This window comes from Thermobia domestica, chromosome 2, assembly GCF_964235325.1.
Source record: "Thermobia domestica chromosome 2, izTheDome1.hap1.1, whole genome shotgun sequence".
In the NCBI taxonomy this organism is placed as follows: Eukaryota; Metazoa; Arthropoda; class Insecta; order Zygentoma; family Lepismatidae; genus Thermobia; species Thermobia domestica.
The window spans coordinates 274895042-274918392 of record NC_137455.1 but is presented as its reverse complement, the minus strand read 5'-3'; the positions used below and the strand labels follow the sequence as shown (position 1 = coordinate 274918392).

At 36.6% G+C, this 23351-nt stretch overlaps 1 protein-coding gene across 1 annotated transcript in view; it reads left to right on the top strand.

Annotated features, from left to right (window-relative positions):
* LOC145679433 (tubulin alpha-1 chain-like) overlaps positions 1 to 23351 on the top strand; it is a 94657-nt gene that overhangs the window by 65139 nt on the left and 6167 nt on the right. Inside the window, exon 2 of the mRNA XM_081750015.1 lies at positions 11010 to 11232. Coding sequence (XP_081606141.1) covers positions 11010 to 11232 — 223 coding nt within the window. The remainder of the gene's footprint in view (positions 1 to 11009; positions 11233 to 23351) is intronic.

Genomic DNA, 23351 nt, shown 5'->3' with positions numbered 1-23351 from the left:
CAGAATGACGAATCACCAACGAATGACCATCCAATAACCAAGGTCGTGTGAAGTTTTAAAGTTCAAAGGAAATCATTTCTGCCATTTATGAGAAAATGATCGGAATCAAACACTCTCTTAGCAGTAAACTAGCATTTCCGAAAATTGAATTGTGCTATATTGTCAGTTGTTGGTACAATATATTTATGAAATTTTAGTGTATTTTTGTGTCTTCTCCATGTTTGTTTTGTTATAACTTTCTATAACTTCCGTAAAATTTCTCCAATATTAATAAAATTTGCTCACATTTCTTTTTAACTTAGTAAACGGACTTATTGCATATGATTAAAATTAGTCTGAAAGAAGGGGCTGGAAGAAGGGTGAAATCATTACATCTTGGAACCTTGATCATGTACATGATATGATAAAATTTTCTTCAATTACTTTCGTAAATATTGTCTCATTTTGATAAATACAGCATGTATTTTCTAAGGCGTTTACCATTCATTTTTCTTGCTTTCAACTAACAAGGGAACTTATCCAAGTGTAGCTCTGACTTCGAGTCGAGACTATGGCCGTTGGATACCTTGTCTCAAAAGAACATAACACGAAAAGGAATACATTCTCGGTCTCAACCGTTGCGGAGATAGAAGCGTGGAAAGTTAGAAATTGAGCTCCATACTATTCGTTACAAAGTCAGATTCCGGGTCAGATTTTTCGGAAGCGGTCGGGTAAGGAAACTCAGCGAATACGTATCAAATTAGTGTGAAAAGCGCAGCACCTTTTGAATGAAAAATTTGTGTTCTTGAGGCACTCGCAGGGTACCAGGTGGGGTCCAAATCGAAATTTGCAATCTTATCCAAGTATAAGTGTGACTTCGAATGCCAACCATAGAATGACTATGATCATTGGATTTCGTGTCCTAGAAGAGAAAGGATACATTGTCAATCGCAACCGTCGTGGAGGGTGAGAAGTTCAAAAGACAACGGTATATGCTTCGCAAATCGGGACCCCAAATTCGCAGATTGCACTAGGAAATTTCTATATGGGGATTTGCTGAACGAGAAACATGATGGTAAGGACGAAAAGGAGTGACCTTGAAACTGTGAGGCAACTTGGAGGGAGGAGTGGGGTTGGAGAAAACTGGAATAATGGTGCAGAAATAAAATATATCGGAGGGTGCTTTTCTAGGACTATAGGGAATGGTCAAGAATAATATTTCGTTAAAATACAAAGTTGGAAACCAGTTTGATAATTGTAAACAAGGGAAAGAAAACGATAACTAAGTTGGGTGGGAGACGAGCCAAAACATAGTGAACGTACCAGAAGGTAGTGTTTCATAGGATATTGGCACACAAAATGCCCTGTGACAATACAATATTGATTTGCAGCAATATGCAATTTATTGGAAGAATATGTGGATGAAATATAAGTAAACAAAACTATGTCCAAAGAAAATAGTTATACAACTTCGCATATACGTGTTGGTATATTTACAGAATGTTACTTCAATAAAGATGTATTGGTACTTCAATAAAGATGTTACTTCAATAAAGATATACGAAATCTAATGGTCATGGTCATTCTATGGTCCATTGGTCATTCGAAGTCACACTTATACTTGGATAAGGTCCGTTGTGCGACTCTGAGAGAGACTCTGCAGCAATTTGCTTTACTTCAATACCTTGCACTTTTAAACGTGTTTTTTCTGTTCCACTATTGTCGCAACTTAACGGATTTAGAAGCGTGGCCATAGATTTTCTGATGTAGGTTGTATTGACATTTTGACCAGTTGCCCGTTTGCACAGGGTTATCGTAGAGTTGAGATTTGTTCTATGTTCTTTTATTTAACAATAGCTTTCATACAATATGCTACCTGACCCCTGGTTCCGTTTGCAAATTTTGAGTTGGACACCACCTGGGACCCTGCGAGTGCCCCGGGGACACAAATTTTTCATTCAAAAGGTGCTGCGCTCCTCACACTAATTTGATACGTATTCGCTGAGTTTCCTTACCCGACCGTTTCCGAAAAATCTGACCCGAAATCTTACTTTGTAACGAATAGTATGGAGCTCAATTTCTAACTTTTCACGCTTCTATCTCCGCAACGGTTGAGATCGAGGATGTATCCCTTTTCGTGTTGTGTTCTTTTGGGACAAGGTATCCAACGGCCATAGTCTTGACTCGAAGTCAGAGTTACATTTGTATAGGTTCCCTAGTAAGTCAAGAAAAAGTAAGAAAGTGGATTTACTGTACTTAAAAAAAAAAAAAAAAAAAAAAACGTCTTATTTCGTACAAAGAAAGATTTTGATAAAACAAACTCGTTATTTTTCAAATTTAAGAATTAAACTTGTTACTTGTAGTTAAAATTTGCCGAGAAAAATGGATGAGTTTATACTATAGAAATATATCTTCAACAGTGACTTGCCTAAAAATTATCTCATCTTTTATGAAATAGAGGTTATGAATTCTTTGGGGCTTTCCAAAGTGGACAGTTGCTTGAAGGTGAAAATCAATTAGGAGTAAGGAATTGAATTCACACCATTTTTAAAAGGCTTAAAAATACTTCCCTTAAAAGACTGCAATTTCATAAGTGGTCAAATGTGGTTGGTTTCTTTACTGCTCCCCAGTGATTTCTATAACTTGAACCTAAAATGGGTCAAGAATAATATAGTATATTCATCCCAAATTTGGTTAAACATTTCAGGATAATTTTCATAAACATGTTTCGATTTTCATGGGATACGGTATAAGCTGTCTTTTAGAGTTAATAATATTATTTCTATTAACTCTAGATTAAAATCAGTCTACGAGATCTCTAAATTTCAGAGTTTAAAATTAGCACATCTTTCGCCCCCTTCAAATGAGCGTCTACTGGAGTTGACTTGAACATTTCTAGTATCCTGCTAGAAAAAAATCCAGTACATGTGGTGAAACTGAAAAAAAAAAAGATTATTGCCACATACAACTGTATGCTACGATATTTAACAGCGGGATACGCGATAATTAACTTCCATATTCTAATAGAAAGAATGTACAAAAACTAGTGAGTTAAAATAATAAATTAATTAATAATAAAAAAGCAGAAAAGTGTTTCCAGGACGTTATTTCTCCCAGAATGCCAATCGCAATCCACACTAACCTTTTTTTCCTTTGCCTATGTGTGTGTTCGCTTCCACTCACCTCTCACAGCGAACCCTTTCAGTATTACAAGCATTACCTGGTTGACCTATTACATTTACTGTATTTAGGCGTATTTTTTTTTAAATCGTATTATATTTTCTACAGTGTAAAAATTAAAAAGAAAACAAAAGAAAAGTTCAACGTTCTTCTTGTTAAAATACTCCTATCAAAGAAGGTGGTTAAGAAACTATCTATAAAAATAGTAAATAAGCAGGTCAGTACGAGAAAAGAAGTAGTGTTGACCCAAACTTGACTCAGACCGCAGAAAAAAATGTTTCTGAGTGAGCCTTTTAACGTCATGCCCAGGACTGATTGTGCCCAAATTAATTGTCTTATATTATAAATATTATTAATTTTCTTTTTCGAACTAGACAGTTTTTCAGGCGTTAGTTAGTCCTATCACCATCTACACCAAGATGATAGAGCTTCCATCTTAAAGGATCTCAAAAGAATTTTTTACATTTCTCCAGCATTACACAATAATTTCCTGTACATTTTCAGTATCTCCATATCGATGCAAATTTTCAGTAATTTCCAGTATTTCAAATATCAGTATGAAACCTTGGTTGATTGTGCGCTGAAACAAGCATCAGCAACTTATCTTTTAATTCAACGTATATGTGTGCGATTGCATGTGTCTCTGTTTCACGATAACTTCCATAAATGTTTCCCAATTTAATGAAACTTCCTGTTTTCAGCCTTTAAAAAACCTACTGTTTAAGATTGGAACTTGTCAAGAATTGGGTTGTTAAATCAACCCAAAGGTGAAATTTTGCTCTTACAGGTAGTATGATAACGAAACAATTTCCATTAATACCTTCAGAACGAGATTTACATCGTGCAATACATCGTACATTTTATTCAAGGTTTTCCAATCACACTCTTTTCCTGTAGTTAAAATTGTTCAAGGATAAAGGAGAAAAAATACCACATTCGCTGAAACTCGAAGGCTTCCGCACATACTTAATATGATCATAAAACAAGTATCGTAGAGTTTGGGAGTCATTTTTGAAAAATCATTCAGCTTTTCTTCAATACTGTACATATTTCCTTTAAGACCTCCAAATCATCCACATTCATTTTGGAAAAGGCATTGAGTTCACCCAGTCTTAATATAGAAGTGTTCTATTTTTCATGAAAATATACTGTTAGTTTCCCCTGTGAGTTAACAATTATTATTATTATTTTTGGGGTTGAAATTAGTAAAAGTCAAAGAGATTAACCCATTTCTATTAAACGGAGAGTCACAGTGGCTCAGTGGTGGTGGTAGCTGTAGCCGAGTGGTGCGAGGCTGACGATCAAGAGGTGAAACAGATTGGGAGTCCTTCTTTAGTAGTATGAGTGGAACTTTAAAAGTCCTCGAGTCTCTGTGTTCGTGTCCCTGTCGAGTCTAGTAGTCCTAAGCAGTGGTAGAAAGAGCAAGCAAGAGTAAGAAACATTGAAAAAAAACGTGGTAGAGAGCTTACCTCTGATACCTGGCATCCCTGGTTTGATCCAAATAAGTCGGGTGGACAACTTCGGGTCAGTGGGTTTTCTCCAGGTACTCCCATATTCTCATTCCACAAACTCTTCCACCATCAATAGCTTCCCTTAATCATTCGTCTCCTTTAGCCTAAAGGGCATGATTTTGCGACGTTAAACTGAAATATTTCATTTCATATGAGTTCTAAAATAAGAATAATGACTAAAAGTTATCTGATTTTTTATGAAACATAATGTGTATTTCTTGGACGTTATAAAATATATTTGTAAAGATGAAGGTAAAGTAATTCTTCTGTTTAATTTCAACCCCAAACAATAAAAGTAATTTTAAAATAACTAAAAAGCTGCACGTGTATTTAGTGAAAATCGATTTCTTACGAATATGGATTCTTTTCAAAATGGAAGACCGATTTCTACCACAAATAACGCTGTTCTACACACATTTTGTTACATAAATGAAAACACCCGCTGTTAACTAATTTGGAGGTGCTGAATACGAAAATGAAATTTAAAAAGTCCGATTGGCTCGCGTTTGGGCGTAACAGGGGGGGGTATATCTAAGCGTTCCCATAGTTTTTGTATATGTGGCAACACTGTTTAATGTCTGGCAACGTCACAGTCCAATATATTATAGCCCGCAACATAGATCGATAACCAGATGGGTCAAGGAGGGCCTAGTCCCCCATAATTTAGGAGGACTAGCCCCCCTGGTCCAACCTAAAATTGCTGTTATTTCATGAAGAAGACGTCCTATTCAGCCAGACGTCCTATTTCATACGCTCCCGACGTGCCAATATCAGATCCACCAGAAAATGTCAACATGGCTATAGATGATGATGATGATATGCAAGATAGAGAACAGCCCTCAACATCTCAAGATCCAGACTTTTCCACAACTTCACCTGACCGGAAATCACATAAGGTAACACAGGCCGAATTAAATGAACTAATTACGGACTTAGAACTTCCCCAAAACAAAGCCCAATTGTTGGCCTCACGAGTGCAACAATGGAATTACCTCACGGATAATGTGAAGGTAACAACTTTTCACTACAGAGATAAAGAATTTGTTTCATTTTTGAAAACACAAGGGCAGCTCACTGTGTGCCATGACATTGAAGGACTCTCTGCAGCAATGAATAAACCATATAAGACCGCGGAATAAAGACTGTTCATTGATTCCTCCACATTTTCTCTTAAAGCAGTTTTACTACACAGTGGCAATGTTCACCCTTCAATTCTTGTTGTGTATACAGTTGATGTTCAAGAAACTTATGAAAACATGAAAGAAATTCCTAGGTTACTGAAATATGATAGATATGGGTGCCAAATTTGCGGTGATTTCAAGGTTTTTGCTATTCTGCTGGACTTACAAAAGGACTACACAAAGTTTTGCTGCTTTTTGTGTTAATGGGACAGTCGTGCTAGAGATTTACATTATAAGAAAAAAGACTGGCCTGTACGTTCATCATACACATCTGGTAAGAAAAGTGTTTCTTCACAACCTTTTGTAGATCTTATGAAGATATTGCTTCCGCCACTTCACATTAAATTGGAACTGATAAAGAATTTTGTGAAGATTTTGAACAAAGATGGATCGGCATTTAAGTACTTGTGTCTCAAATTCCCACGCCTAAGTTTTGAAAAAGTAAAACAGGGGATATTCATTGGATCACTGGTGCGTGTTCTGCTGATTCTCAATTTGAACCAACTCTTAGTGTTGAGGAGCAAGCAGCAGCATGGAATGCATTTCGAGAAATGTGTCGTAGTTTTCTGGGGAACAGGAGAGCAGGGAACCACGAATAACTTGTCGACAATCTTCTGTCATCTTACGAGAAGATTGGGTGTAGAATGTCGCTAAAACTGAATGTTCTTCAGTCTCATTTGAATTTCTTTAGTGACAATTGTGGTGATGTCAGTGACGAGCATGGGGAACGCTTTCATCAGCAAATCGCGACAATGGAAAGAAGATACAAAGGGAAGGGACGTGTAGCAATGTTAGCTGATTTCTGTTGGAGTGTTAGGAATGAAGGAACAGAAGTTAGTTACAAATGGCAAACTAAAAAATCCAGGAATTGAAGAAGGTAAGCCTAGTAATTCAATATTTGTAGTTTTTTGTGCTTGTAATGTTTAAGGGCTTTATTTCAGTAACGAAACAGCTAATTTATGCTGTACAACAAACCAAGCATGGAGTCAGTAACTATACTACATTTATGCCAGTCATAACGTATAAGAGGATGCAGGACGTTAGAAAGGAAAGGACCCAACGAAATTGCTAAGCTTTATCAAATAACAGCAATTTTAGGCAGGACCAGGAGAGCCTAGTTTCCCTAAATTATCGGGGACTAGGGCTCCATTGACCCGTCTGGTTATCGAACTATGTTGCGGGTATATTTTGCCACCAATGCTGACATAATGTATTGAACTGTGACGTTGCCAGACCTTAAATAGTGTTGCCACATGTATAAAAAGTATGGGGACGCTTAGATATAACCCCCCTGTTACGCCCAAACACGAGCCAATCGGACTTTTTAAATTTCATTTTCGTATTCAGCACCTCCAAATTACGTAGTTAAGAGCGGGTTTCATTTATGTAACAAAAAAAGTTAAAATTTGTAGAACTGTGTAATTAACTTTTTTGCTTTTTTTTTTTACTAAGAATCACAGAAAGCACTCGTTGAGTTTCATTAAAATTCAAGTTAACGCGGCCAAAGAGGCCATACGAAGAAATGAATGTTTATTCTAATATTTGAAGATTTCTTATCCTATTTCAACTGTCAATTTCTGTTTGAAAAGTCTTAGCGAACATATTTTTAACGCTCTGTTAGTATTTTTCATATAACATAGAATGACTATAGAGTGACTAGTTTAAAACTTGTTCACATTCAAAACAAACACAGTCGGACTTTAGGTTTTCTGATACTGAACAGAGCATGCTTCCAAAGTAAAAAACGGACAATGACTTATGTTCAATTAAGAAGTGACAAAACTAAATTACATTCTTAGTTAAACTCTTGTGAAATTTACTTAAAATCTACCTGAGCTACAGCTGAGATACGTGTACCAATAATTTGATTATGCTATCAATGCTGCAGCATTTTTATATTTCTCACAAAATATGTTTGGCATCTTTGAGCTACATATTATACACTGGTCAAAACAATTAAGGAAGCAACGCAGAGAACGAAAAATGACAAAGGGAAATCAAAATTGCCAATGTATGTGGTTTTAGAGGTTGTAGCCATACACACTGCAATGCAATGCATTGGAAGGTCAACATGAATGATGGAAATTAAGTGACTTATGCAATGGAACAAGAAACACATACGAGAAGACATTAGAGAAACATCACATTAGCATGACAGAAATGGACACTTGCACAACAAAATATACCTCTCATAAGATGTGTAGTCTTCCAGAACAGCAACAATTACTGCACATCTGTTTGACATACGCTGGATTAGGTTGCTAATGCTAGATTCTTGGATATTTCTCCACTTCTGTCTAGCGGCTGCCATTTGAAACTAGCTCACGCCGCTCTTATTCGTAGTTTTAGTTTTATTTATTTCGAACTCTGGACTGTGAAGATATTACGTTCTGAAATAGAATTCATTTCCTGAGCAAAACTGAACTATATTGAAAATGGATTTCGATTCATTGTGCTCTGAACGCCCCAAATATTACCTTTCTTCAGTAAATTGACTCAAAAAACAACCAATTACATAGACTTGCAAAAAATAATCTAAAGTTAGCACAACATGAAGTGTGCTTCAAACATTACTTTTCGAAAATTTATTATTTTAAAATTATATTAGCATCAGTGTTCTAAAATAGTAATCTACTTTTCGAAAATTTATTATTTTAAAATTATATTAGCATCAGTGTTCTAAAATAGTACTCGGGTTAGCCGTTTGGTTGTCCGCGAACTCCTCCTAGACCGTTTGGCCGATCTCAACCAAACTTAGCACACTGATAGAGTATGTCGTGCTGAGTGACAACATAGGTCGAAATCAAAAATCCGATGTACCATCGAGGAATAATGACCGAAAAACGCTTCCTCCAAGACCGTTTGGCCGATCTCAACCAAACTTAGCACGCTGATAGAGTATGTCGTGCTGAGTGACAACATAGGTCGAAATCAAAAATCCGATGTACCATCGAGGAATAATGACCGAAAAACGCTTCCTCCTAGACCGTTTGGCCGATCTCAACCAAACTTAGCACGCTGATAGAGTATGTCGTGCTGAGTGACAACATAGGTCGAAATCAAAAATCCGATGTACCATCGAGGAATAATCACCGAAAAACGCTTGCATAGACTTAACATGGGGAAAAAGTTTTCACGCGAGTTTTTTGTCAACAATTAAAAATGGCATTTATTATTGCATAATGGCCAGGAATGATTACGTAGTTTAAGCTCGCTCATCTCATTTCATTGCAATCGGGTACATCCATTGCATTCCTAGTTTTAAAATTATATTAGCATCAGTGTTCTAAAATAGTAATCAAATTTTGCAACAAAAATCACTCCCGCCTCCACGAAACGCGAGCTTAGCCCCTAAAGGCATAACTAGAACACTTTCAGAAGCGATAACTCCGAAATGACTTGCTTTAGGGCTAAAATAACCAAACAACCGTATTTCTGGCAGAATTCTAGCCTTAAAACAAGTACCATGACTCCCTTTGCATTTAGAATTTCGAATACCAAGCAAAGATGTTCGCCATGATGCTTGATAACACTATCTGATGTGTGAGACCACTTCCAAGTTTCATCATTCTCACTCAACTCGTTAACACACAAGGATGGTGAGGACTTTCGTTTTACCATGTATATTGACAGATTGTGTGAAATCTTTATAGTAGGTAGATTTTAAAATCTACATAAAAAAAAAAACTTATTACAACCAAGAAAGCACTTCCAAAAGAGTCACTGGCAAGAGGGTGTAATAAAAGGTGGTCGTGATATGAAATAAGTTGAGAATTACTAACCTTTACTGAAATATTCTGTACCCAATATAGTGTATTCTTAACGAGAATAAAATAAATGAAAATATCTGTTGCAAGAGCAAAAAGTCTTAATAAATATGTTATTACACGATTTTGAAATATGTTTAAAATCATGATTTAAACTGTTCAAAATGTTTAAAACATGCTTTTTTTCGTGTGTGTTTTAAAACATGTTTAAAACATTTTGAACAGCTTTTTCATGTTTTAAACACGTGTTTTGGTCTTTTTTAAAAATATTTTTTCCAACCCTGCTTCAAAGTATCATAATATGTAGAAGAGATTGAGAAAAGAAGCAAAATAGCTAATCTTCTACCCTACCTCTGCGGACAAGAAGTTCAATGAGAACAATTACTGCCCTATACAATAAAATCCTATTTGAAGAGGATGTAGAGGCAAAATTAGTACTTCCACATATTAAGCAATTATGTAAAATGTATTATTTTGTTGAGTCGTGTCATATATATATATATATATATATATATATATATATATATATATATATATATATATATATATATCCAATAAATGAACATAAAATTCCCAACGGTTTTCAGGGTTTTGATCACTTTCTTTTGTCTTTTATCTTTTCTGTGATAACATGGAAGGAATAATAGTATTTACGAATCATAGAACTTAATACTCTCTCCCTATCCCAATTTTATAATTAGGTAAGTGAACGATGTTTTTTTTTTTTTTTTTTTTTTTTTTTTTTTGCGTGAGTGCATAGCTTTATATCGTGACAAACGGACGATGGACGAATAGACGGGCGAAATCCGAAACATCAGCTTTTTGATAAATCGAGTCATAAAATGTTTGAATCCGTTCATATTTCGAATCCGATCTTGTTTTCACGAACCCAACACTTTTACTTCTATTGTCGCTCGGAAGTATTAAAGGTAAATTATGCAGTATTACTATATTACATTACCTCTTCTATATTATATGAGTAATCAAATTAAGAACAAATAATGTTTATTACCACTATGCCCGTGAAATGTATTAATAGAGCTCACTGTCCTCCCACCGAACATAATGAATTTATTAACAACTTACAGATATAAATTCTTGATGCAATAATAATAATAACATTAAAGTTTTTTTGGTGTTGTCTTGTAATTCAACTCTTGAAACCTTCATAATGAAACTGTTCTATACAAAGATCATTTTACATGTTGATCTGTGCACCCAGCACATTTATGCCCCGACACGATTTGGATCTAATGTAAATTATATATTAGTCCTTCAAAATCTTGGTGCTACACAAGAACATAAAGCAATCAATAATAATTTTGTAAGTGTGTAGCAGTACTTGACTGTGATAATAAATTTAAAGAAATATATTATTTTATTTCTTGCAGAGGGAATGTATTTCCATCCATATCGGCCAAGCAGGCGTCCAGATGGGCAATGCTTGCTGGGAACTGTATTGCTTGGAACATGGTATCCAGCCAGATGGACAAATGCCTTCAGATACAACGATTGGATATGGAGATGACAGTTTTAATACTTTCTTTAGCGAAACAGGTTCTGGAAAACATGTACCACGAGCGGTCTTCGTGGACCTCGAACCCACAGTCGTAGGTAAGATGTTTTAAACTGTAAATGTTCTATCGATGCAGGTGCACTTTTCTTCTGTACTCTATTTCTTATATGAGGAAAGAGTATTCCCGAGGAAGGAGAACACTAACGAAATTAGATAGCTTTGTTAACGGTAGAAATATTATCTACAATAATTCTTTCAGAACGGGCATAACACCGTAAATACAGTATAGTGTTTAGGTGTATACGACTAATAAATGACCAAATTTATAATGGTTAATTTGGTTTAAGTAATTAACTCTTTATCGGCTTTTTGCAATTGAGTGGAGAGAAAATTATGAAAATATGTCTGTGGGGTATTCAGGACACATGGCAGCAATAGGCAGCATACTCGACGTCAGGTGTTGCAGGAACGCAACAAATCATCATAGCGGTAAATTAGCCAGCGAAAAGAATAACACCGCTTCACATACCTAGTATACGGTAGTATTATAATATTACAACAATATGGGTAAAGTGTTAAGAGACAGTGTTGTAAATGAATTACACAAAATTTCGTTGACATCAGGCTGGAAATTTTCAAAACTTTTAGAACAAAGAAACACGAGTTTTTAAAAGCTAAAATTAATGAACTTAAGTCGAGTTAATTTTGAGCAAATCGATCGAAAAGTATTCAGCGTCATGAATAAACTACCACTCAAATTCTTCTCTGAAAAATGACTTCTTAACAGTATAAAGTTGTTAATGTAATATTGGTATTGGGAATGTGAAGAAAATAGTTAAAGCTGTTTCCGAGAAAATCGCATTTTTTATTTTCATCGTTCAGCGAACTACTCTTATTTTAGGGGTTCGAGAAACTCTCCTAGAGGATCTTAAGTTTAAGATTTGGTGCAGATTCGTTGTACGATATGATTTTTGGGCGAGCGAACACGTTGGATTGGGACGGACTAACAGGTATTTAAAAACACTTTTTTTTTTTTCGGTAGAGGTCATGACACGTGTAAATCGGTAGGAATCTTAAATTCGATTTTTCTACGGTTATTATACTTTCTTCTCCTATTGTCACTTGAAAGTAACAAGGCAGTGTGTTGATATCACACGGACCGTCATAAATTCAAATGAAAAAAGAACGGAAGCATCACATGGTTCATCTGCATGCACTAGATGCTTTCAGTTAAGTACCCATGGTGAAACAGGAACAGCGCTATCAATTTTGAAAGGAGGTAGCTGCAGAATATAGCATATATTTTTTTTTACATGGCTTACGGTTTTTTACTCTTGTTCGATTGTTTGTATGAAATCTCCGTATAATTTACAACTTGTAAAAAAAAAAAAAAAAAAAAAAAAAAAAAACTATCCCTTTTAGGTTCTGACATTTTTAAGGTAACTTACAGACTTTCAGTCAAGAGGCTACAATTTTCCCTAGTGTTAATTGTGTTGTACTACCTTTATACTTGAAAATAGGCGCATTATCCCTATTTATCCTAGAATCATGGTTCATACCTCGTTTTTTCACAATAGAACATCCTTTCAAACGGCACTATTCACATTTCCCTATCATGTCCCTGAGGCGGGAAAGTTTGAGAGAAATCGGGATTTTTCTCTGAATTTCTTCAAATTGCGAACCCCTCTGGATCCCCCTGTGTTAACGTAGAGATCTGAAAATAAACTGAAAAATACTGAGGGATATACTAAATGTGTGTGCAAAATTTCAAGCTTCTATCTTGAAAAATGTTTACAAATGATCCCCACAATGAACCAGATTACCGCAAAAGAAACTGATCTCAGGTTAAAAAAAAAAGTCCTGGAACATCCCTATTTATCTTAGAGCCATGTTCCATTCTCTTTAGAATAGAACAGCTTTTCAAATGGTACCACTCATATGTCTCCATCGTGTATCTGAGGCGTAAAAATCGCGAAAAAAGAGATCTTTGGTTAAAAAAACCCTTTTCTTGATCTTTTTTTGTCCCTCTGGGCCCCCCTGGGTTAATGGAGAGATCTGGAAAAAATCTGATAAATACCACTTGGTGGACTTAATGTTTGTGCAAAATTTCAATATTCTAGATGTAAAAAATAAAGATAGGTCTAACGAAATCTTGTTTTTTAAAAGTATCTCAGGTAAAAGGGCCTCTGACACATCCATAAGTTGTCTGGGCCACAACAACCGATTTTGATGAAATTTGGCAGACTAATAGGATACCTTGCAAAACTAATGAAACTAGCAGGAATTTGTCGAAAAAGCAGTAGTTTCTAAGATACAGTCGATTCATTAAAGATCACACTTGTCGTGATATCTCGGGAACGGCTCCACCGAGAACAAGCAAACTTTGCAAGCCATAGTAGATACATGATAGCTTTAAAACGAAATTAAAACGAATTGTCTGCACCTCCGCAGAACTGCGCATAATGCGAAAATTATTGTGCGCATGTGCATATCTCGAAAACGTGAAGACTGTGATATATTTTTCTCTTGCTTAGTTTGAACTACATGACGAATATGATATAACGCAAGAAAAAAAAAAAAAAAAAAAAAAACTAGACTCAAAGGTGAGCGTTTTCAAGCAACTGAGATGAGAAGATGTTGAGGTGGTCTGCCCCCGGACACCCGCCTCTAGTTACGGCACTCTGTCTGGCTTCTTAGTCATACATTTGCATGACACCTGTGTAGAAATCATATAGTTAACGTTAATAGTCGCCATATTCGGGTCGTAGTGATATCAAGTACTGTAAGTCATCAATGTTGCACAACAGGAACACAGTATTAAGAGAGCGTAAGGATAAACTATGAGGCCTATAGTCGCGATCTATTGAAACTAGTGGTAGGCACAAAAACCGGTTTTTCGGTTTCCGGTTTTTAGGAAAGCCGAAACCGGTTTTTGAAAAGTTTCAAAAAATCGATTTTTCACCGAAACCGGTTATCCATTTTTTCCAAAGTAGGTTCGGTTTTTCACTGGATACGGTTTCGGTTTTGCTTCAAACTCGGTTCCGGTTTCTTTTCAAAATTGGTTCTATTTCTGACCAGAATAATGTTCCGTTGTTCTCCGGAAATCGATTCCGTTCTTACAGAAATAGTTTTATGTTTTCCAAAAGTTTTCACAGAAACCAGTTTTGGTGAAAAACCGAACCTGTTTTTGGAGGAAACCGAAACCGGTTTCGGTGAAAAAACCGAACCGGTTGTGGAGAAAACGAAACTGGTTTCTGTGAAAAACGAACTGGTTTTGGTGAAAATCCGGACCGGTTTTGGGAGAAAATCGAAATGTCGGGTTTTCAGATTTCGGTTTTCCTAGAAACCGGTTTCCGGGTTTTTATAAAAATCGGTTTTACCCATCCCTAATTGGAACCAGCCTATACTTTTTGCGACGAGATGAGAAAATCCCAAAGGTCTCGTCTCATGGCCACACAATAACACAAAAAGAGTTATATATATATATATATATATATATATATATATATATATATATATATATATATATATATATATATATATATTGAGGTCGCGCTCTGTTCTGGATCCGTAATCTTCCTTGAGCTGAGAAAAACAGGTATGTAGTTTGCAGCGAACTTTGAACAACAAAATGTAGGCAACTGTATCCATTTTTTTAAAAATGGAAATTTCACTCGGTTTCAGAATTCACCATTGGAAAATGACTTTCATTATTCTCATTAATATAACTTCTTGCAGTAACTGCACCAGCACATTATTATCACGAGATTATTTTACAGCTTATAAATCACAATACGGTAATAGAGACAAAAATACAGAAACATGGTGGCAATAATATTTTCCTTACTTCCTATACCTAGGTATTAGCTAAGAATCATTATTTGTTTAAACTGTTTCTATATGCTAACTCTTAAGAGAATATGTATTTAAAACTGTTTCATATTCTCAGAAGATATAAGAAAAAGACCTTTTACCTTATGCTATATAAGGAGGTTATGTTTTCCTTTAGTAGGGGGCAAATTTCCCCTGCCTCCTCCTTGTGGTTCTGCAACTATTTTGAAGTCCTGCCAAGCGGAACAAATTAATGTTTAATATAATACACTGCTCCACAAAACTCAAGCAATCTGAGAGAACGTGGTATAAGTGACGTGTGGGGTCCATTCAACACTGGTTAGTGGCATGCACATACACAGAGACACACAGGCAAGGCGAGCACCCACTCTATCGCATAAGCAGCACCGTTGCAAGCGCGGTGAACAACTTATACCACGAGGCGTACACCACAGCCCAGTAGTGTCCGAGACTCCAAGCATTGAGTTAGTGGTTCTTGTGTGGGGTACACCCCTTGCAATGGCTGGTAGACGACATTTGAGTGACTTTGACTCGGGCGAATAATTCGGCAGTTGGAATTGGGCCGATCACAAGTGGAAGTAGCGCAGGAATTCAACGTGAACAAAAGTGTTGTGTCGAGGCTGTGCAGTCACTTCCAAAATGGAGGTGAAATCAGTAGACGTCATGGAGGAGGCCGTCCGAAGAAGACGTCGGCCGTCGAGAACGGATTTCTCACAATTTCTGTCAAACGTAACCGTCAAGCTTCGTGCTCTCAACTGGCCAATGAGTTGTTTCAGGTTACAGGACAACGCGTGAGTCATGAAACTGTTCGTCGTCGGCTCAATAGAGCAGGACTGTATGCAAGAAGGTCTTTGCTGTGTGTGCCATTGAAACTGGAGCACAAACGTGCGCGTTACACATGGTGTCAGGAACATCTTGCATGGGGGGAACACCAGTGGGCGCGTGTCATGTTCTCGGATGAGTCGAGATTCAGCCTGTTGTCATATTCTGGTCGGTCTTTAGTGTGGAGAGAGCTAGGAACACGCTATCATCCAAACTTCATTGCTGAACGGCCGTCCTATGGCGGTGGTTCCATTATAGCGTAGCGTGGAACTATGCTCAATGGGAAAACGGACCCATATTGTGCAACATGGCACTTTGACAGCACAACGGTACCGGGATGAAATTCTCAATACACATGTGCGCAATTTCCGCGGAGCATTTGACCCAGACTTCCTGTTCATGGATGACAACGCCGGCCCACACCATGCACATCTTGTGTCTGAGTATCTCGAGAGCGAAGACATTACGCGTATTGCATGGCTTGCATATTCGCCGGACTTGAATCCCATCGAACATGTGTGGGATGCTCTTGGGCGGCGAATAGCGTAGCGGAGTCCACCAGCACACATTCTCCCTCACCTGCAAACAGCTCTCCTCGAGGAGTGGCGCCATCTGCCGCAAGACTTGATCAACACTCTGATTTGCAGTATGGAGGCCAGATGTCGTGCCTGTATAGCTGTTCGTGGTGGTCACACGCCATTTTGACTGCCTATAACCTCATACAATCCAGCTTCACCTGTTGAGGTATCGTTGTGCTGAACTTTTTGGTCACTCTGTACATCCTAACTGTATTGTTCGTCTTCACTTGTGTTGCATTGTGCATCTGGACCGTCTGTTTGTTCATTATACTTGGAGCAGTGATCATGTCGTTTTATTTTCTGCCACTTTCTTCGAGTTGCTTAAGTTTTGTGGAGCAGTGTATTATTTCGATGACAATTTTTTGATCCATTGTTTGGTTTGGCATGTTTTTGAAAACTTTATTAGATAATTGTAATGAATTATTTTCTTTGTTTTTGTGTCGTCTTGTTCTTCTTATTTTTATTCTTATTATTTATTTCTTTTTACCAGTTTTATTATTTTCTACTTTTAGTGCGTTTTGGAAGTTGATTATTTTTATTTTAAATTTGTTTAATTTTTTACCTTGTTATCACCGGAGTAATTGTTTAGGTACCCAAAGCAAGGTAAAAGGCTAACTTCCTATGAAATAGTTCTTCATATATATATATATATATATATATATATATATATATATATATATATATATATATATATATATATAGTGTAAGTGTTACGAAATTATGCGTAAACATACACACGATATTAACTCTATCTTCTCTTTAGGAATTTCATAGTCTATCTCCAAAAACATTTATCAGATCCTCATAAAATTTATATGAAGTTTGTGAGAAAGTATAGTGTTCGAAACTAAGAAAAAGAATAATCAAAAGCGATACATCTATGTTGAGGATATGAGTGAACATGCGCACAATGAAGTCGGTTAATTACAATATTAATACTGTCAGCAATTGAGGAATTTCATAATCTCGCTGCGAAAACTATCATAAGGTTCTGATGAAATTTGTATGGAACTACCATGAATTCATAGTCTTTCAACCAAAATATAAATCGACAGAATTAGTGTACCTAGTTCGAAGTTTAACATATCATTATCGTGTATACACAGAACAATAGTATTGACACTTTCTGCTGCTGAGGAGTTTCATGCTCTAGCTCCAAAGACTATTACTATATCCTCATGAAATTTACATGCAACTATCGGGAGAGTATATCCTTTCAAATGCAAGATAATCATCAAAATTGGTGCACCTATGTCAAAGTTATGAGTGAACATACATACATACTATGTGCTAATCTATTGAAATTGTATATGTTTTATAATTTATTTACTAATAAACATTTTTTGAATCTATCTATCTATCTATCTATATATATAAAAGAGAACGTACAAAATCCTTTGTCCGCTCATCACGCTAATACGGCTGAACCAATTTCTTTCATTTTTGGGGGGTTATTAGGATTTGGACCCTAGATGGTTTTTATCATATCACTTTAATTTTTAATTACCAGTGTCTTGAGATAATTGACCATTCAAGTGTCCATAACGTACAAATCCTTTGTTATTAGTTCATCATAGGTAAAAATAAACGTATTTATATGCAACCCGCATGACCGTGTCACTCGGCGGGTTAACATAAATGACAGGCGATATACAGCGGAAAATAGCTTGAATCTTCTGTTTAAAATTTTTTAATTGATTTGCTTATTTTTACAGACACTTTTACAATATGCCAGCACCGGGATGACCGCAGCGAAGCGGAGCGGGTTAACATAAATGACAGGCGATATAATGTTAAGATTTACTGCAATCTTCTATGGTTTTTATCATATCACTTGAAAGCGAAAAAGTAAAAATTATCTAAGTAACAAAGTTTATTGCGTTCCGGGGTGACCGCAGCGAAGCGGGGTGAACGCTGCTAGTATCTTATACACAAAAACCTTCCTTAGAAATAGATAATTTGAATTATTAAAAGCAGAATCCGTATATGACCAGCGGTTCTCGATGTAATCGTGAACATACATACATACATTCAGGTGAAACTAAGAATCTCCTTTGTTTTTGAAGTCGGTTAGAAACTAACAGTACATACATTGAACTCAGCCTTTATTTTGTCCTTAATTTTATGCATTTTGAAACTTTTTGTTTTCTCAAGATAGTCAGCGGACACAGTGGCTCAATGGTAGAGCACTTACCTTTAGTGCGTGAGTTCCTGGTTCGATCCATGACCAAGTAAGTCTGTGGTGGACAACATCGTGTCTGTGGATTTTCTCAGGGTTTTCAACTTTCTCATTCCACCAATTGTTTCATCATCAGAAAAGTACGAAACGCGCAGCTGTTGTTTCGTTCATCCGAGGTGAATCCGGGTCAAAGTGTTTTGATTACAGTTTACAAGAAAAGCCACAAAGGTCGATGACTGCCTATATAATGTATTTTTATACAAGTCTAACTTATGAGTGTAGACTATATACTCAATGTATTTGTGTTCATTAAAAGCAGATCCCTTTAACAAGAATTTAAGTTGGATATCAAATATAGTAGTACAGTATACAGTCTTTGTATTAGAGTATTTTTTTTAAATATTAGTAGTACAACAAATAATAAATCGTGATTTAAAAAGGATAGGAAAAGAGATAAAGAAAAAGGATGAAGAGTACGAAACGAGAATAAATTGAGATTTAAAAAAATAATAAAAGAATACAACAATAGGAAATTAAAACCAACATTCATTCTTTATTAGTTCTATCTTAATAATCAACCATTTAAAATTTCTATTTTATTTATTTTCTTAAGAAATAATCATCCTATTATGCATGTTGTTTAGAAGTTAAAATTCTTTGAAAGGCTGTGGCCAGGCCAAAGGTTTTTAGTTACAGAAAGTTTTGACAGTTTATCTATTATTCTCATTTTTTCTTGATTTCTAGGCTACAGTTTATTACTTCATAATTCATGTAGCTTTCCAATCGCCTTACGGTGGAGAGTTAACATCAAAATTGTGTTCTTAGCTGTGATTGAACCCGGAACAACATACAGTAGACAGGGATGTACACTATCAAGTACATGGAGAAGCACTTTATAGTTCGGAAAATAATTTATTATATTTTGTTTGATTACCAAATCCGAAGTTAGTTTCACAATGTTTGAAGAATTGTATTATTATAGACGGTCCGTTCTGAAACCATTCTAACTGTCCGCAGCGCAGCGCAGCGCGGCGCGAGAATCGGTTGAGGATGCAGGTAAGCGACTCCACGTGGTAGTCGAGACCTAACCTTCTAAACAAGGCCTCGCTTGTTTGCTTTCGAGCAGTAGTTGAGGTGCTATCGCTCGTGTTGTTGCACACGAAAACAAAGTTGTATCGAGAATTTGTATTTGGTGACAATGGATCACATTTTGGAACAGCGCTACGCTGTAAATTTTGTTAAATTGAAAAAAAAAAATCTTTACGGGGACTTTAATCTTGCTACGGGAGGCTTAAGGCGAGGAAGTGATATTCCGCACGCAAATTTATACTTGACACATGGCGTTCAAGGAATGACGGGAGTGGTTGAGGACGAAAAATACACAAGGAGGCCTCCACATCAAAAACGGAGGAAAATATGGCCCGTGTGAAAGCTGTTTTAGACAAAGACAGGCATTTTAGAGGTGGAACCGGTGAAAACGCAAATTTTTTAGACTGTTACCGAAAACTTGAACATGCGGAAAATCTGTGCAAAAGTGGTTTCGAAAATTTTGAAAAACGATGAAATGCAGCATTGTGTGCGTATTTTCCGCCAAATCGTGGAACGTGTGAACGATGACGAAACTTTTCTCTTCCAAGTGATAATCGGTAATGAAACCTGGCTATTGGAGAATGATTCCGAAAGCAAGTGACAAATTTCAAAATGGCACACCCCGCGCCCCTCGTCGAAAGAAGACCTAGATGCCCAAATCGAAGGTAAGGACAATGCTCATTATCTTTTTCGATGCGGAATGGATCATACACAAGTAGTTTGCACCTCCTAAAACCATCGTGAATGCAGCTTACTACAAAACAGTGCTTAAGCGTCTCCGTCAGAAGGTCCAGCGCGTACGTTCTGACATCACCGATAGGTGGATGCTTCACCACGACAACGCGCCGACTTACAAAGCGCTGTTGGTACGTGAGTTTCTCGCCAAAGTACGCATTACAACGCTGCTTCATCTCCCTTACAGCCCGGAATGGTAGTGGCCGACTTCTTCTTCTTTCCCAAAATAAAAAGAGTGCTACAGGGAAAGCGTTTTTCGTCAATTCAACGGGTTCGAGCCGGCACGACCGCAACATTAAAGAGGGTGTCAGTCAAGGACTTCCAGGACTGCTACGAACAATGGAAAAATCCCTATACTCGCTGTATTGAAGCTCAAGGTGCCTATATTGAAGAATATTGATAGTTGTAATTGTCATCGACTAATTGTTTGCAAATAAATAAGTTCGTATACTTTCAGAACGAATCCTGTATTTTATTCAATAGGATGGTTAAGGGAGCCTGTGATCCAACTGATTTATATGTGCCCTATAATTAATAAGAATGCCTTATTTCTGGGAAAAATGACGCGAGTACTAACTATGAATATGTTATTGTAGCAATTCCACTTTCAAGATATCCTCAGATTTACTCTTATTTCATATTTCATGTGCGATATTCTTAATGTAGGTATTTGCAAAATTTAAAATGTGTACAATGTTATAAAATGACTAGAAAAATGCAAGTTTTAAAAACAAAGAAAATGTGCCGGTTGTACGTACTGTTTCGTACTGACAAGAAACACTGATTAATAGCATCTAGGAAATTCGGTATAAAATCAAGTCGTTTAATCACGTAGACGAATTTCACTGAAATTAACGTTATCCATGGAACAGCTTAGTAGCCAGATTTGTATATACGTTGTATGTGAGTACACTTAAGTAATTGTATAACAAAATGTCTACCTAAATATTGATATGGTATTATGGAAATTGGAAATTTTAAAATTGTAACTGCAACATTAGGTGCTACTTATATCTTACATGTAACACTTCCAAAGTGCTACACTCAGATTTAATAAAATTTGGCAGGTAGATACTACACATGAAATAAACGAATAGTGTTTTTTTTTTATTTTCTGCGGAAAAGCAGTTGTGTGGGCAAAAGCTCCCATCCAAAATTTTGAAAGTTGACACGCGAAAGGCACCAAAAGTGAATGGAATTGTGCACAGATATTGTAGACGTAAAATGAGGGAATACGTGTTTCGTATTTTCCTTTAAAAAAAAGTTGTGTGAGACAAGTACACCTCCAAACCTTTGATCACAAAATATCAAAAATGCTAATAACAGTAAGGGAAAGTTCGTCAAAACGGGATACTTAGTGCAAGATCTGAGACATCTCACTTCGAAAGTAACTCATTACATTGAAACTTAGCCACATTCTTGACACCTATGTCTACTTCACTTTGTCAATTTGGCGTAGTTGAAAAATATATTTTCTACATGATATATAAGGCTACATATAGCCTTAACCTCGACATGTAAAATAAGTCAAAATAAATAAATAAATATTTTTGGTATTAGGTCAAAGTATGCCGTTTTGGCATACCGCTAGGGTAAAACAGGATAGCAATAAAAAAGTATGTGAAATATTGAAAAGTATGTGTAATATATCGGTAGTTCGCTACAATATTATTATAAGAGTATACGTTTAAGCGCATACTTTTTACGTATTATGATATATGAACAAAAACACCAGAGGTGCAAAAAGTGCAGCCAAGTTTGTCAGCCTCAAAAAGTGTTGAGATGAGGATGGGATAAGCCAAGTTCCTTGGCAACTGCATCTGAAACGAACACTGGAACTTGGCGCGAGGTGTCTAACATATTCGAATATTTAAGATATCTATTCCTAGTTTCACGGCCGAGACATTTCAGCCCTAAGGCTAGTAGTGACCCCCCCAAATCCACCACACTCACAAACATTATCCCTAAGGCTCGTCAACATCATTTACCGTGACACCTCGAGCCAAGTTCCAGTGTTCGTTTCAGATGCAGTGGCCAAGGAACTTTGCTCATCCATCCTCATCTCAACACTTTTTGAGGCTGACAAACTTGGCTGCACTTTTTGCACCTCTGGTGTTTTTGTTTATATTTCACTTCTTTTTGTAGTTCACCATGTCAATATCGTATATTGGGATTCTCAATTGAGGCATATTGTTGGATTTAAATTTAAAATTGTATATTTTAAAAGGAGTCCTAATGTGTCACGTGCAACATTAGTTCCCAAGGGTTGTCCCACCGGGAATCTAACCCAGGACCCTGTACTAGAACAGCGTCGAGGATTTATTCTATTAAATATCTGTCAGAGAGTTATGTCCAAAAGACATTCTAATTCATTTATGGTGCTCCTTTGTGGCTAAGCGGTTAGCGTACACGCCTTTGGCGTGGGAGACCCGGGTTCGATTCCCGGCGGGAGCTCATATGGTTCGGATTCCACGTTAATCAGTAGGTCCACGTCTCATATAGCCTCGCTGCTGAACGGGACGTAAAACTCAAACTCAATCAATCAATCTAATTCATTTACCTGAGCTACAAAATCACGATCACTAACATCTCATTTTTCATTACCTAAATACGAAGAGTATCAACAGGGCCCAAAACTCTTGATGCTGAATCCTCGCTTCTACATCACTAGACATGGCTGGTGTTTCAATATACTTAGTTGTTCTCTACCTTTCCACATTGCGAAATTACGGAGTTCATTACATGACGCGCATGTTGCGCAGTTTCATACTGCCTTGTGTTTTCCTTCCAATGATATACACCTTTCAAATAGCTTGTAATCTTAATTATATTTGCCACCAACATATCCTAACTGTATATAAAACTACATGAACTGACATAAATTAAAGGGGTGCTTCCGGTTGACGTGGAAAGTTGAAATGATGAAGGGGATGAAGAATTTCCCCATGTTATTTAAATGGGT